At 46.3% G+C, this 17016-nt stretch overlaps 1 protein-coding gene across 3 annotated transcripts in view; it reads left to right on the top strand.

The window, feature by feature from the left end:
• The window catches only part of Sptbn1 (spectrin beta, non-erythrocytic 1), a 164313-nt gene that overhangs the window by 127348 nt on the left and 19949 nt on the right, over positions 1–17016 (top strand). For all 3 annotated transcript variants that reach the window (XM_041668900.1, XM_041668902.1, XM_041668903.1), the window contains 11 exons: positions 526–1396; positions 1493–1630; positions 2268–3024; positions 3897–4099; positions 6792–6882; positions 11392–11538; positions 12356–12619; positions 14036–14260; positions 14684–14773; positions 14922–15203; positions 15987–16117. In XM_041668900.1, coding sequence (XP_041524834.1) covers positions 526–1396; positions 1493–1630; positions 2268–3024; positions 3897–4099; positions 6792–6882; positions 11392–11538; positions 12356–12619; positions 14036–14260; positions 14684–14773; positions 14922–15203; positions 15987–16117 — 3199 coding nt within the window. The remainder of the gene's footprint in view (positions 1–525; positions 1397–1492; positions 1631–2267; positions 3025–3896; positions 4100–6791; positions 6883–11391; positions 11539–12355; positions 12620–14035; positions 14261–14683; positions 14774–14921; positions 15204–15986; positions 16118–17016) is intronic.

Below are 17016 nucleotides of genomic sequence, written 5' to 3'. Positions count from 1 at the left end.
GGACTGTTTGCTCCAGGTTATAATGTGTGCAGCACCGTAGGTCTATGGATACTTCAGCACTGTCTCTCAATCTGAAATAGACACATTTTTCTTAAATATTCAAATGCTGCTTGGTTTTGAGTGCCTTGGCATCTTACAGTGAAAATGCTGCCAGTCTGTACTGAATAAGGATATGTACTATAGCCTACTGCGGCTGCTCGAGCCATTCAGCTTTTTATTAGATTGCAGGTGCCTTAGGCAGGCAAGGTACAATAGTAACACGTCTTTACATATTTAAATAAATTCAAGATACCTATTTAACTATGTAATTAAATATTCTGCAGCATAAACAAATGCACCACATCTTCACGTGGTTAAACAAATATTCCACAAGTCAGGATCTCAAGACGTATTCTGCTTTTTTTTTTTTTTTTATGGCACTGTTTAGACTTGAACCTGTAACCAAGCTAGAACATGATCTGCAGATGAGCAGGAAGCTATTGGAAACTCAGTTAGATACTCAGCATTCTTTTCTTGGTTGAATAGGCTACAAGCCCTGCGACCCCCAGGTCATCCGAGACCGCGTTGCGCACATGGAGTTCTGCTATCAGGAGCTTTGTCAGCTGGCAGCGGAACGTAGGGCCCGCCTGGAAGAGTCCCGTCGCCTCTGGAAGTTTTTCTGGGAGATGGCGGAAGAGGAAGGCTGGATTCGGGAGAAGGAGAAAATCTTGTCCTCTGATGATTACGGGAAAGACCTGACCAGTGTCATGCGCCTGCTGAGCAAGCACCGGGCATTTGAGGATGAGATGAGTGGCCGTAGTGCCCACTTCGAGCAGGCTATCAAAGAAGGCGAAGACATGATTGCAGAGGAACACTTTGGATCAGAAAAGATCCGCGAAAGAATCACTTACATTCGGGAACAGTGGGCCAACCTGGAGCAGCTCTCAGCCATTCGGAAGAAGCGCCTCGAGGAGGCCTCTTTACTGCACCAGTTCCAGGCTGATGCTGATGACATCGATGCCTGGATGCTAGATATCCTCAAGATCGTCTCCAGCAACGACGTGGGCCATGACGAGTACTCCACACAGTCTCTGGTGAAGAAGCATAAGGATGTGGCGGAGGAGATCACCAACTACAGGCCCACTATTGACACCCTGCATGAGCAAGCCAGTGCCCTTCCCCAAGCTCACGCAGAGTCTCCAGATGTGAGGGGCCGCCTGGCCGGCATCGAGGAGCGCTACAAGGAGGTGGCGGAGCTGACACGGCTAAGGAAGCAGGCCCTGCAAGATACCCTGGCCCTGTACAAGATGTTCAGCGAGGCCGATGCCTGCGAGCTCTGGATTGATGAGAAGGAGCAGTGGCTCAACAACATGCAGATCCCAGAGAAGCTGGAGGACCTGGAAGTCATCCAGCACAGGTGAGCTGAAGTTACTACCTGGGCGCAAGGGAAGTGGGCTGACCCGTGTGACCAGGGGCCGTGGCAGTCACTACCCTGTTGAATTGCTTTTTTTAGGTTTGAGAGCCTAGAACCTGAAATGAACAACCAGGCTTCCCGGGTTGCCGTGGTGAACCAGATCGCACGGCAGCTGATGCACAGTGGCCACCCCAGTGAAAAGGAGATCAGAGCACAGCAGGACAAACTCAACACGAGGTACAGTGGCTTCAGCAGTGGGTCTGGGGAGGGCGGGGCTCCTGCTCAGTCAGCTCTGCCCTCAGGAACTTCCCGTGCAGGTCACTGGCCTTAGCACAAATGTTAATGACAGTGGCAGCTGCTTCTCCATGTTTTCTCAGCCATGTTTTCCAAGAATGGGCTTTTAGGGTGATATGACATCATTCAGGACATAAGTCACCCAGCACCAACTTCTTTCCAAATTGAGGTTACAGCGTTGGTGACCCATGGAAGACAGCAAGATGGAACCTGTATTGTCCCTTTTAAATGAGGCATACAGCAGGTTCTGTGAAGCTGGAAAAGGCCTCCCTTATCAGGAAAGACCTTTGTCCTGTTCTCGCCTGTCAATCTGTTAAAGAGACTTTTTTGAGTAGCTTACAGTCGGTTTGGAAAATGTTCCTTCAGAGCAGTTTTGAGATGTGCGTGATGGGTACAGAAGATACAAATTACTAGACCCTATGGGACAGGGGTGGTAACTGGTGACTACATTTACTGGGCAACATGATTTAAAAACAGAGGGAAGCATTTAGTCAGAAAGAAGAAAGGAAAACAGTGAGACAGCTTCAACTCAGTATGCATCCCAGTATCTGCCATAGATTTAGTCTCTCTCTGTTCCCAGGTGGAGCCAGTTCCGAGAGTTGGTGGACAGGAAAAAGGATGCCCTGCTGTCTGCCCTGAGCATCCAGAACTACCACCTCGAGTGCAATGAGACCAAGTCCTGGATCCGGGAAAAGACCAAGGTCATTGAGTCTACCCAAGACCTTGGCAATGACCTGGCCGGTGTCATGGCCCTGCAGCGCAAGCTGACCGGCATGGAACGAGACTTGGTGGCCATTGAGGCGAAGCTGAGCGACCTGCAGAAAGAAGCCGAGAAGCTGGAGTCTGAGCACCCTGACCAGGCTCAAGCCATCCTGTCTCGGCTGGCCGAGATCAGCGATGTGTGGGAGGAGATGAAGACGACCCTGAAGAACCGAGAGGCCTCCCTGGGAGAGGCCAGCAAACTGCAGCAGTTCCTGAGGGACTTGGATGACTTCCAGTCTTGGCTGTCCAGGACCCAGACTGCCATCGCCTCAGAGGACATGCCCAACACCCTGACTGAGGCAGAGAAGCTTCTCACACAGCATGAGAACATCAAAAACGAGATTGACAATTATGAGGAGGACTACCAGAAGATGAGGGACATGGGTGAGATGGTCACACAGGGACAGACTGATGCGCAGTATATGTTCCTACGACAGCGGCTGCAGGCCTTAGACACGGGCTGGAACGAGCTTCATAAGATGTGGGAGAACAGACAGAACCTTCTCTCCCAGTCCCACGCCTACCAGCAGTTCCTCCGGGACACGAAACAAGCCGAGGCTTTCCTCAATAACCAGGTAATGTTTGGTTTGGTCTTGGCTTCCAGCCTTTTGAAACAGGCCCTGAAGTTAGACTTTTTTTTTTTTTTTTTGGTTTTTCGAGACAGGGTTTCTCTGTGGCTTTGGAGCCTGTCCTGGAACTAGCTCTGTAGACCAGGCTGGTCTCGAACTCACAGAGATCCGCCTGCCTCTGCCTCCCGAGTGCTGGGATTAAAGGCGTGCGCCACCATCGCCCGGCTTGAAGTTAGACTTTTGACTAAGTGACAGGTTTAGACCATGCCTGTGTGAAATATATGTATTATTTTTGAACCCCCTGTCCCAGGACTCTTAATGGCATTGAAGTCCCTCACGACATAATGACTTCAAATTGATGTTTTCTAAGGAAGCTCGTTTTGCCTTACAATACAGTTCTGTTGCAGCTACTGCTGAGGACCACTTGTATTTGTGGTCGGTCCTCCTAACACCCCACTTAAATTGGCAACATTCTGTGAGGTGCTAGCAGAATTTTAAAGAGTACAGTGGACAGGTTTGGGGGAGTTATTTTTCTAGAAAGATCAAGAACTTCACCCAAGCATACAAAACAAAGAAGAAAGTTTTTTTTAAAAAAAAAAAGAAGAAGAAGAAGAAGAAGCAGAAGTAATAAGAGCAGGTAAAGATGGCTGCCAGCATCAGGCTATTAATCTGTCTTAAAGGGAGAATATAGAAGAAGTGCTGCTGCCGCCTTTGTGAGCTTGGGAGGACTCTCACAGCCCACAGCCTAAGCTTCACTCTTTGTGGGAAACCAATTCATAACATTTGCCACCCGGGGAAAAGTTAATTTGCATGGAAATTCATAAGGGAAAAATTCTTTGTCATATCATTCTGGATTTTTTTTCCTCTTTTAAAACAAGGAGTATGTTTTGGCTCATACCGAAATGCCCACTACCCTGGAAGGAGCTGAAGCAGCTATTAAAAAGCAGGAGGACTTCATGACCACCATGGATGCCAACGAGGAGAAGATCAGCGCTGTGGTGGAGACTGGCCGGAGGCTGGTGAGCGATGGCAACATCAGCTCGGATCGCATCCAGGAGAAGGTGGACTCTATTGATGACAGGTACCGTTCTTAGACTGCTGAGTCGTTGACCCGAAGTTCTTGGTATTGTGGTTCGAGTTTCCCAGTGAGCAGGATAGAGGTATTTAATCAGAATTGCATCTGTTCACCCAGAAAGTGAACAGGGCTACGTGATGATGACTCAGGAGAGCCAGGGAGGCTAGGCCAGGTACGTGCTGCGTGCCAAGCAGCGGTCCCCACAAGCTGCACTCTGCAGAGGAATCATGGTGGCTCACCTGAGGAGTCATGGTGGCTCACCTGAGGGACCTTCAGAGCCAGAATTTTCCTAGTGTAGGCCACATTCTCGTTCGTCCATGAGACACTTTTCACACGTCAGTAAGAAGGGGAAGCTTTCTTGTCCTGAGAACCTCAGAGAGCCATGGAGGAACGGTATCTGCCTGTCTTAGAAAATTGGCATAGGTGATGCTATCATAGTGCTTTTGTGTAGACATTTCCTTTTCATCTAGGGCATTCTCCAAGATGAGACAATGACATCATCTTCTACTCCTCTCTTTTAAAGATTGTCTCCCTACTTTTTGATGGGTGGTATACTCTGAATCTGTGTCCGGCCCTATGCTGGTTAAAGTGGGAGGCCTGAGCAGATCAAAGTTGGGGTGCACTAGTGTGGAGTATGCACCACAGGCTTGCCTACAAGTCAGTCTGATGAGATAGATGAGATATTTTCTCAATTAACGTTATCTCTTTCCAAATGACTTAGCTAGCCTGTGTCAAGTTGACACAAAACAAGCCAGCACTCTTGACCCCTTTCCAGTTTCACACACGCACCTCTCAGTAAGCCGTAACCTTTTTGTCTTGCTGTCTTCAGAATGCCCTGCTAATATTAATATGACAATATAACGTCAAAAACTCCACTTTGAATTTAAAAATTCTAAGACCTAAAGGCTCAAGGTTCAAGGCTAAAATGTCTACAGTCTCTTTCAAAGTTTAAGCCTCTCTAAAATACCCAAATTCTCCAAAATATCTATCTATGGTATCTTTAAAATATCCAGTTTTCTTTTTAATTCCAAAGCCTCTGAATTCCAGTCTTTCAACTGTCACGTCCTTAAAATCAAAAATAAATACTTTCTAATTTAAGAAGGAGGAACCCAGGTAAAGTCACACTGAAATCAAACTCCAACAGCTGTGAAGACTTGGGGACCCACTCATGATTCGCTGGGTTCCAGAGGGTCTCCCAGCTGTCCCCTGTACACACAGCTTGTCTCCTGTGCTCAAGTCGGCATGACTCCGCAGCTGCTGCTGCCCTTGCTGGTGGTCCCATTGGTCCCATGGTGCCGGCATTTCCTGACTTCTTGGGTCTTCTCTGAACCTTCACCAATGGCCTCTCCTGGGCTCTCTTAGGGTGCTCTGACCCTGCCTCACCTTTTCTCCATGACCCCTTCTGTCCTGGGGTTTCTTCCACTGCTGCTGAGGCTGCAACTAGTCCCAGAGATCGAGGCCAGAGAAGCTATGTGCCTGAACTAAAGCAGGGAGATTGTATAGCATGTAGGCGAGGGGTGATGCTGTGTCCTCCACAAGCTGGGTTTGTGCCCAAGTGTGGTCAAAAGCTGAGTGCTTTAGGTGGAGACTTAGGCAGCTGGCAACTCCAGGGGAGGAACCGCTGCAACTACCAAGATTTCAGAACAGGGCTTTTTGGTGCCCTCGTCCTGTTGGAGATTCTCTGAGAGGGTAGAGTTTGGAGAGAGAGATTGGAATGGAGCTTTCCAGATCATGCAGGGGCGAGCTGGAGGTTCCAACCAAACAGTACCCTGTAAACAGAGACTGTTCATTCGTTTTCCCACTGCTCAGGCTCTGTAGAGTATTGGAAGTTGCTTACAATGTACTTCCTGTTTACTTAGGTAATATATCCTTCTGGGGTCTTTGATGGAGTTGAAGACAAATAGTTATAGCTTTCCTTAGTTATAATAAAAGATAAATTAGATATGAAACTTTAGAGTCACAAAAAAATACTGTAACTGTAATTCTTGCTTGTTACTTGTTTTGTTATTTGTAATTTTACTATGTTAAAGTTAAAACCTTCCTTTATATTTATACAGAAAAGGGGAGATGATATGGAATTCCCCTCTGTATGTTGTAAATGTTTTATTACCATTGGTTAATAAAGAAGCTACTTCGGCCTATGGCAGGGCAGAATAAAGCTAGGCAGGAAAACTAAACTGAATGCAGGGAGAAAGAAGGTAGAGTCAGGCAGACACCATGTAGCTGCCAAAGGAGACAGATGCTGGAACCTTACTGATAAATCACAGCCTTGTTGTGATATATAGATTAAAAGAAATGGCTAGTTAGGAATATGCTAGGAAGAGCTAGCTAGGAATAGCCTAAGTCTGAGCAGTTGGGAAATGAATGAGAAGTCTCTGTTTACAGTATCTAGCTATGAGTTTCTGGAGAATTTCAAATTCTTCTGCATTGTCAGTAACAGGGTCTTGTGCACAGCACACACTCGGAGTTTCTTTTCTGTAATTAGATTGTGTGCAGTGATTGTCATGCCTCTTGTGTGGTTGTGACAGGTCCACTACTGTGACTTACGTATTTGGAGGATGCTAACATTTCGCCATCTTGCCTCCGTCAAATAGTTAAGAACTTTAATCGAACACTTCTTGGTACAGGAGCCCAGGGAATAAATCAGCTTGTAAATTCTGCGTTTAATTATTTTTAATTTTTGTAATTCTTTCGACAGACACAGGAAGAATAGAGAGGCAGCCAGTGAACTTCTGATGAGACTAAAGGACAACCGAGACCTACAGAAATTCCTGCAGGATTGTCAAGAGGTATGCGCCGCTCCAGTCATCCCTGCTTTCTAACAGTAGCCAGCCAGCATTTGGAGAAAAGAAATTGATTGTGAAATTAGTGAAGCCAGTAAGTTATCCACAGTTATGGGTTAGGGGTACAGCGCTCCCGTCAGCTCACTTGGAGGAGCTGTATTATCAGTAATTTACATTGTCAGTTCCTCTATCTACATTTTAGGATATTATAGAGTAGTCACATACTTCACTTAACTACATGTGGATATTTCATTTTAAGTTAAAATTCAGAGCATAGTTCTAGCAAAGTAGCCCTATTTTAAACGCTCAATTGCTAGTACAACTGCTGGCTACCACATTGGACAACACAGACATAGATACTTTTCATCATTTCAAAATAACGCTACTGAGCAGTGATACCCGAAAACTGCCTTGGAAAGCATTTAGTTGTGTTGTAATGCTTTGAAATAGGTACAATTAAACACCATGGAAGGGAAGGGCTTGGTAAGCACCGAAACTGTCTCTATATATTAAAAACCAGAGATACAGGGCTAGAGAGATGTTTGGTGGTTAAGAGCACTGGCTCGCTCTTCCAAAGGATCCAGGTTCCTTAAGACTCAGAACTGCCTGCAGTTCCAACTCCTGGGTATTTGACCGCTCCCTTTGGCTTCTGCGTGCACAAGCTACACTGTGTACATGTAGGCAAACACCCATAAACTTATAATAAAAACAAATAAATCTGTTTTAAAAAGCAGAAAATTTAAAACTGCCATCCAGATTTCTTATTACTTCAAGACCTTTAAAGCAATGTTACTTTAAAACAAGTTGTACTCTGGTTGTCAAAGACCAAGTTTTAACATGTGGTGCTAATCGCGTGACTCTCCACTGATAAATGTATAAACAAACTTTGAGGACTGAAGTTGGCCAGGAAAATAGAGTCTCTCTGCAAGTTAGCTGGGTAAACGCGTGTAGAGAACTCCACATATGTGAATGCACGAACACATTTCTCTGTCTGCCAGAGACTACCAGTGAAACTCAGTCCTCTCTGGTTTATTAGAATAAATTCCCTTGGAGCCCAAAACAGGATAAGTAACATCCACAAGGGAATGGAGGGACCTGGGGGCCGGAGGTAGGGGCAGTATTACCTTGTGTGCTATTACACAGCTAACTCACCACAAGCACCTTGTTATGAACATGTGGCCGTATGTCCAAAGAAATGCAACAGGCGTGTTAGATCTTTTGTCACAATGGGTACTCATGTCCAGAGACTTAGGAAGGGAAGTCCCTAAACTGTGACCGCTTAAGCACCCATGTTAGGTAGGAATGCTTCTTCTGAGTGGCAGGTGGACATAAATAACCGTCTAGACAGGACTTGTCCTCTGAAGGGAGCTGTGGACACTTGGCTCTCTGAGCAGGAGAATATTGGGAATGTGTGCCTCTTGGAACAGACAGCACCTGAGACTATGTTCTTTTGGCCAGAGAGAGTTGATGGGCTCTGTTAAGCCTGCTTTATTGGTTTGGTTTTTATTCATTCATTCATTCAAGATGGTCGCACACTGTAGTTTAAACTGGCCTGCTATCTACTGCTCTGGCCTCCCCAGGTTCTGCCATTACAGGTGTGAGCCTCTGCCCTAGTCCTAGTCTTGCTTCTGCTTTTAAAGGGTTAATCTGCCCTTGGCGGAACTGTGGTAAAGCTGAGGCTAAATCTGAGAAAAGAATGCAAGTAATGAGTGTCCTGGGGAAACCCGAGGGAAGCTTGTTTACCGCTGGCATTTCCAGCACTTCGGTTTTTAGCCACCTGGGCACAGGTGCCATACATAGAAAACTCCTCCTCCCCAGTGGCTCACAAGAAACGCTGAGTCATAGTGCACCCTCCCCCAACACTGCACACACTTGCTGTAAATCAGCGACTGTGGCTGAAGTCCAGTGACCTTTAGGCGGCCCAAGGGGTCCTGCACAGCTTTCCTCCATACACAGGGAATATTGGGCTATAGTCCTATTGTTGCTTATATCTGGGAAATGATTTGTAGGTTTCTATGTGACCACTGGACCAAGTCTCCCTGTTTCTTAGGTTCCTTGTTTTGCTGTTGCTTGGTGATTGTCCTTAAAGTTGACACAGTCACAGTGACTGCTAGAATGTTGGATATAGTCAACATGTGACAAAATTTAGGACAGGTTTGGTGGTTCCAAGACTCTCTATGGATATACAAGTGTATTGACCAGCAGGGTGGAGAGGGGGAGCCACACACCACACATTCCTGTACTGTAAACATCCATCATTCTGCCTCATTTAAAATATACCCAGTTCTAGCCAGTCTCCTGGGAATGGAGTTTGTATAGACCGGCTATACATTTGGCTATCTTATGATGATAGTTATTTATACCCAGAGGTGTAATTCGACTCCATTACTGGCTTTTTGTGTTCAGAGTCCAGAGAATCCAGGGGTTTGTTGCCTCCTCCATACCCAACACCCCTCTTTTCCCCACACTCCCTTTCTCCTGGGTGCCCTGACTAAAAGAGGCAAGACTGTGAAAACTGCCTTTGTTTCATAAACACAGGGTCAGCCATTTCACTAGTGAGAACAGGGACCAGGTTGCTCACCTCATATATGAATGTGAGGGACATGTTATGTATGTGTCTTATGTATGTATACGTATGTGAGAGACGTGTATATAAGGAACACAGTGTGGTTTTAGTGGAGTGTCCTAAAAAGTAAATAATCTGAAAGCTGGGGCTGACTGGCTTACTCTCTTACAGTGTACTTCCTATTCTGAAGTACAGGGTTGATTTTGTTTTGTTTTCCCAGGAAGGCAGTGCGGACATGTCTGGAATAGGACTGAGTTCAGTGCTGAGCCTTGTTCAGTGGTTAAAGCATTTTTATTCTGTCTGCACAGTGCTCTTATCTGCAGAGAATGAGTATATTCTGACCTAACCTTTGTGAACGCCCCCCAATAATGACTGTAGCTTTAGTTCAGAATGCTGACGAAGGACTGGCCAGCTCCATAGACCCACAGCATTGTGCTATACTGCGTGATCCTTTACCTGTAGAACATGTATGAGCACATTGGTTTATCATGAATGGCCATAGTAGTTCACATTTCAGCCACTTAGATAGTTGGGAACTAGTTAAATTTTTTAAAGTAAAAAGTGTACTGTTTTTATTGTTACGTGATCTGCGGTTATAAAGGATTCATTTTGAACCTCGCCCGCCTCTGGTTTCCCTTCGTGATGAACAGTGTGAGAGGTGGAACCAGTACCAGAGTTTTCATCCATTCTCATAGCCAGCAGCTCTCTTGTGACCTGCTCTGTCCTCCTTGGCCTTTTATAAAGAACAGATCTACTGCTGTGGAAGGCTCCCCAGCAGCCTCCAGGGTGTGAATGGAAAGCTCTGGGAACACTGATACTGTAAGGGATTCTTTGATCTCACGTGCCATTTGTAGACCTTGAGAAATGGAACCATGGTGTTCAGGTGCAGGCTCACAGTGAACAGTGACTGCTTTAAAAGTAAGTTGTTCACTGTTTCCCAAGTGAAACAAGATGCTTCCTTCAGACACTCGTGATTCCTTTGTGTATCTCTGGCCTGACCACTAGTGGGCGAGAAGGACCAAGCAGGGGCTGACTTGGGATAAAAACCTGAAGGCGATATGCGTCAGGACCAGGTGTTTGACCAACTCCCATCACAAGCCTCTTCCATCTGTCAACAGCTGGCAAGCTTTGGCTGCTCTCAAGAATTTACTTTCAAGTATATGTGGTTATCTCATAATCAAGTTCCATGAAATGTTGTTGGTCCGAACGGAAAGTTCCTTAGAGAACTAGAGGCTATAGAAAAAGAGGTGAAGGTGCTTTAGAGTTGTCAGAGATGAAGCAGGGTGTTATGGTTGCCTTCGCTCCACAGTGAGCGAGATGTTTATGTTCTTTGACATTTCCACACGTGCCCCCACGGCAGGTAGGAACGAGAGATAAACAAGCAGGTTTGTAGGTTGGGTTTTTTGTTTGATTTGGTTTGGTTTGGTTTTGGATTTTTGAGACATGGTTTCTCTGTGTAGCTCTGGCTGTCCTGGAACTTGCTCTATAGCCCAGGCTAGCTTCAAATTCATAGAGATCCGCCCTCTGTGCTAGGATTAAAGGTGTATGCCACTACCACCCAGCAGTGTGCGTTGCTTTAAAATGCGTGATTGTCAAACGAGTTAAAAGGCAGTCGCGATTAACATGTTATAGCTGTCACAGGTGTCTGGGAGAGGAAGACACTGTTTTCAGCTTATCAGAGCAGAGCTGCAAGCACAGCCTTGTAGGGAAAGCTGAACAAAAGCGCCATCGAGTTTAAAAGCTGCTTTGGAGCTTTTGCGTTTTGGGGTTTAATGTTAACTTTACCATCTGGATCAAATTTGGGTACAAGATGGGTCAGAGATGCAAAGTAAAATATTTGGTTGTCTGTTAACATGGAAATATGTAGTCCCCAAAGTAATCCCTTCTACGTAGGATAAAAGACTAACTCTGATGACGGTTTCTAAAACCTTCTTGCTGTTCCGCCATAGCTGTCCCTCTGGATCAATGAGAAGATGCTGACCGCCCAGGACATGTCTTACGATGAAGCCAGAAACCTGCACAGTAAATGGTTAAAGCATCAAGCATTTATGGCAGAACTTGCATCCAACAAAGAATGGCTTGACAAAATTGAGAAGGTGGGTTCAATAGTTAGGTCAGACCTTTCCCCCCTTCTCATTCTACATTGTGGCCTTGGTAAGGAGGAAGGCATAAACCTCAGGGGAGCGGGAGAAGAGGAAGTGAATTCCTTTTATTTAGGGTACTTTTAGAGCCATATGTCATCATTTACAAAAGTTACAGAGCCGGTGGCAATGCCCCGCTTCCACCTATGGTTTCTGACTTAAGTCCCCCAGCAGGGAGTGAAGCAGAGACCCAACATAGGACCTGATTTGTCTTAGTGATAGACCGTGAGTCGTTCCTCACTGTCATTGGCCATATACCTGTGTTGCTTTGTGGCAACTTTATGCTTTATGAGAGATATTGCATAAATTTTTAAATGCTGTGTGTGTGTGTGTCTGTGTGTGTGTGTGTGTGTGTGTGTGTCTGCTGTACACTAGGCACTAACTGTGATAATACCTGTATTTACATAGGGAGAATTTGTACAGTGTTATAGAAGTATGTGTTTCTTAAGTCTCCTTTCCGTTCACTGTGGGAGTCGTAAGAGTTAATAATGTGTTCTGTGTGGTCTTTGGATCGTGAAGTTGTAGGTTACTAACACTAAATGTCCTGTTGCCCCAGTTGAAACTGTTAGAGCATGCGACACTCATTGTTGACATTCCAGAAACATAGAGTATGTACACAAGACCATTGTTGGTTTTACCCAGCAGTAACTTCATGGGTAAACATGGGAAATAGGGGGAAGAAATGTCTCAAGGATTGGTTTTTGTGTCTTCACAGTGACATTTATTCTCTTGCAAAAAAATTTTTTTAACCTCATTGGTTTGTGTTCTCTAGGAAGGAATGCAGCTCATTTCAGAGAAGCCAGAAACAGAAGCTGTGGTGAGGGAGAAACTCACTGGTTTACATAAAATGTGGGAAGTCCTTGAATCCACCACCCAGACCAAGGCCCAGCGGCTCTTCGATGCAAATAAGGCTGAGCTTTTCACACAGAGCTGTGCAGACCTGGACAAATGGCTCCATGGCCTGGAGAGCCAGATCCAGTCTGACGACTACGGCAAAGACCTTACCAGCGTCAATATTCTGCTGAAAAAGCAACAGGCAAGTGGACAAGACAGCTGTCTCCCTGGGCTCTGCCTGGTTCATGGCTTCCATCTTCATCCTTATTTATCAGGATTCCCTGCCATCCCTCTTCCATGAGAAGGGCTTAACCTCCCAGAGCACTGCTTGTCCTGACAGTGGTGGCCTTTCCAGAGTCAACTGGAAAGACTAATTAGTAAAGTTTTGAGTGTCTGTGCATGGGGATACTTCTTTGTAGATCTTACTGATGAGTGCTGTCATGAGAATAACCGTATTTGTCCTTTTGTATAATGTCTGAAATAGATGATGGTTGAACAGAAGGAACTGTCTGCTCTCTACTCTGAATTGTTCACCGTCTACTTGGTAGATGGTAAAGGAAATGAAAGGGTTTTTTTTTTTTATATTGTGGTAGGTGATTCTTAAGGCAGATGAATTTACCCTGAATTAATGAGAAAACGGTTGTGTTTTTTAGAAGTATATTATCAGGGACTGGAGAGCTCAGCTATGAAGAGCTCTTCCAGAGGACCTGGGTTCAATTCCCAGCACCCACATGGTGGCTCACAGTCAGGGGATCCGGCACTGTCTTCTGGCTTCCACATGCAATTGGTACAGAAACATAACCTGGATCAGTGGTGCGGTTTGAAGAGATAGCTCAGTCAGGAAAGTTGTTTGCCTTATAAGCCTAAGGATTGTGCATGTAGTCTCAGTGCCAGGGAGGCAGAAACAGACCAGCTAGTCCAGCCTAATGGGTCAGCTCCAGGCCAGTGAGACCTGGCATTTTTACTTGGAAGCGGTCACTGACAAGACAGTCTTAGCTGAGTGCTGAGCCTGGTACCTTCATCCAAAGGGGCATTTGCCCTTTTGCTCCATGGTTTGCTCTTGGGAATACTGTGCACTGGTGGAGTTAGACAGGTGGTGTTTAGTTGTGACTGCTGCCTCTTCCCTGGACAGTCACAGTTAGCCTCCAGTGCCAGTTCCCTGGCATGTGACGTCCTATGGTCTCAGCGAGTCCTCCTGTTCAGTTCCATGAGTGCACAGCTGTTGTGTTCCCTCATTACCTAGCATGATTCTAGGCAGAGCTCTGGGTTGAAGAAATGCTAACATTTGCTAGCCAAAAAGAGTGAGAACCTCAAGAATGTTCTCCTTTTTAATAGAGAAGCAGACTTCTGTGTAGGCCTCAGTAGCTCTTTCTCCCTGCCTTTCTTTCCCCTGAGTTCCTGATTAGATTTTAATGGCCCATCAAGCTGTAAGTCAGCTTTAAACATTAGCTTTAGACATGAGCTGGGGATCTGGAGCACTCCCTGGGGTTCTCTTCTTTGCCCTCTCTGCTGTGTAAGTTTATTCTTCCTTTAGCCTTAGGCTTTAGCCAGTGCCCAGAACAAAGCCCCAGACGGAGTGTGTGCTGGCTCTGGCTCTGATACAATCTTGCTCCCTTAGATGCTGGAGAATCAGATGGAAGTGCGGAAGAAGGAGATCGAGGAGCTGCAGAGCCAAGCGCAGGCACTGAGCCAGGAGGGGAAGAGCACTGATGAGGTGGACAGCAAGCGCCTCACCGTGCAGACCAAGTTCATGGAGCTCCTGGAGCCCTTGAATGAGAGGAAGCACAATCTGTTAGCCTCCAAAGAGATCCACCAATTCAACAGGGATGTGGAGGACGAAATCGTGAGTAGCCCTCGGCTGGCCCGAAGCTCATCTTTGCTTCTCTGATACTACCTAGGCCCACGTCAATGAACTGCATCCTCATAGCCCATCCTCCCTGTTCTGTTGATCTGCCCCCACACACACACACATGCAAATGCAGCGCTCTTCTCTCTGGCCTTCTAAAGATATTCCAGAATCTCAGTGCCGCTAGAATAGAACTTAAACTAGCCACAGGGTTCACAGTCTGTCCAACACCAAGAACGAAGTAAGTCCAAAGACTAACCCCTCCTCATTTCTAAGAGGAAGCAGCTGTATGCCCTGGCAGCCCTTTGAGGGAAGGCTGGGTCCTTCCTCTCTGCTTCCCCTCACCCTCCTTGTGCTCTGGCTTGGGCTGTCTGTGTTTCCACATGGTTGTGACCACTGCTTACTTTTAATTCTTTCCAGCTGTGGGTTGGTGAGAGGATGCCTTTGGCCACGTCCACAGATCATGGCCATAACCTTCAAACTGTGCAGCTGTTGATAAAGAAAAACCAGGTAAGTGTTTCTACCTGGGCCGGCTGTGTCTGTAAAGAATGACTGAATTATACTATGGAGGCAATGAGGGGGCTTTGATGGTTTGTGGGTTCTAATAAGTATCAGGCCATGGCCATTTAGCAAAACTGTTTCTGCCTCTTCCGCACAGACCCTCCAGAAAGAAATCCAAGGACACCAGCCTCGTATTGATGATATCTTTGAGAGGAGTCAAAACATCATCACAGATAGCAGCAGCCTCAATGCTGAGGCTATCAGGCAGAGACTCGCCGACCTGAAGCAACTGTGGGGGCTTCTCATTGAGGAGACCGAGAAACGCCATAGACGGCTCGAGGAGGCACACAAAGCCCAGCAGTACTACTTTGATGCAGCTGAAGCCGAGGCTTGGATGAGTGAACAGGAACTGTACATGATGTCCGAGGAAAAGGCCAAGGTGAGAGAAGCCTCCCAACTCCCAGGAGAGGGTCCTGCTCGTGCCTGTTAGCTGCATAATGTGTGACACATCTCACCTGCTGCCTCTAGAGGCTAAGAAGTGAAGAGAGGCCTCAGAAATCTGACTGTTGTTCCCTTAAAGTCTGGTACGAAAGTGTGTGAAACACGAAGGCCTAGAACTTAATACGTAGCGAGACATGCTTCACACTCATGCCATGGGCTGATTACAAGTAGGTTCTGGCTATCTATTTTCTTTTTAATCTTTTTGTTTGAAACAAGGCTTCACTGTGTAGCCATGGCTGAGCTGGCCTTGAACTCACAGAGATGCACCTGCCTCTGCCTCCCAAGTGTAGGGACTGCAGGCGTGTTCCACCATGCCTGGCCCATTTACTTTTATAACAAACGTCTTCTCAAATAATTTGTAGTACCACCCAGGCTACCTAACATACAATGGTTTTGAGACCATTTTAAAGCACCTTAAGATTGTAGAATACTGTCATGGACACACTTGACAGGTGTGGGGCGGTTAGCTAGCTAAGATACATTAGACTTGATTAATCCCCCTTTACCTTAGAGGAGTCTTGGGGGTCACACTACATGCTCCCCTTTGCAGAAGCCCCCTTTAGTCCCCCGTAATGATTTCAAATGTGTCAGTGTTCATGGCCTTATCATACTGGTTTTTCCTTTCTGATGATACTTCCTCTTGCCCCACCCCACCCTGCAGCTAACTTATCACCCCAGGCAGAGTGTCTGGCCATGGTTTTGACAGTCTGTTTCTTTGCAGGATGAGCAGAGTGCTGTCTCCATGTTGAAAAAGCATCAGATTTTGGAACAAGCTGTTGAGGACTATGCAGAGACAGTACACCAGCTCTCCAAGACTAGCCGGGGCCTGGTGGCTGACAGCCATCCCGAAAGGTGAGTGACACCTGGAGAGTGAGGCCGGGCATACTGTTGATCTTCAGTGAAGGAGTCTTACTAACTTGCCATTCATCATACAGTAGTGGTCATTGACTCGAGCTTAGGACGCATAAGAAAGGTACATTGTTACACTGACAAGTTGCTCTCATGGGTTAAATATCTCATGTTGGCCAAGACCCAGTTGAAAGAGTAAGTCATAAGTATATGTTGACCTACAGATAGAGGTGATGAAGGACATACTTGGGTTGAAAAAGTTATCCAGTTTAAGCCAAGTGTGATGCTGCATGCCTGTAATGCCAGAATTCAGGAAGCAGAGGCAGTTAGATCTGAGTTCAAAGCCAGCCTGGTTTACATAGGCCAGTTATAGGCTAGGCAGGATTACATGAGACCTTGTCTTAAAAAAGAAAAATGTCAGTCTGAGAAAGCGGTGATTTAAGAGTGCTTAGAGACAAGAATACCTAAACCTGTATATGAAATGGCTCTCGGAAAAACAAAGCAGTAGCAAAATGGTAGCACTTCCTAACTTTTGCACAGTGGTTGCCCAGGAAACCAGAGGAAACAAGTGAGGGTGTGCATTCTTTCGTTCACTAGGCTGCTGTGTCCATTTGAAGAGAAGCAAGCAGTCCTGTCAGGCCTTCTCAGGAACCGCCCCTTAGAACTAAGAAAGGAAAGGAACTGGCTTGGTGTGTTTGTTTATCCACCGCCAGGCAGGTTGGGAAAGGTACATGAAGTCCGTCAGTGTTCGTATCTCATTCCCGAGAAAGAGCAGGCAGCAGCGAGTCCTCCTTCCTGATCTTCTATTCCGAGATGTAATTCTGGTGAGGAATTCAAGGGAGTGGGACCTGTTCTCCTGCTATACTTGTGGCCGAGGAAGCAGGAGCAGCCAGAGCCAGCTC

Source organism: Microtus oregoni, unplaced genomic scaffold (genome assembly GCF_018167655.1).
Source record: "Microtus oregoni isolate MIOR12 unplaced genomic scaffold, Mior012 000019F_ref0000042, whole genome shotgun sequence".
In the NCBI taxonomy this organism is placed as follows: Eukaryota; Metazoa; Chordata; class Mammalia; order Rodentia; family Cricetidae; genus Microtus; species Microtus oregoni.
Note: the sequence above shows the minus strand (reverse complement) of the source record. Positions and strands in the feature narration are given on the sequence as shown.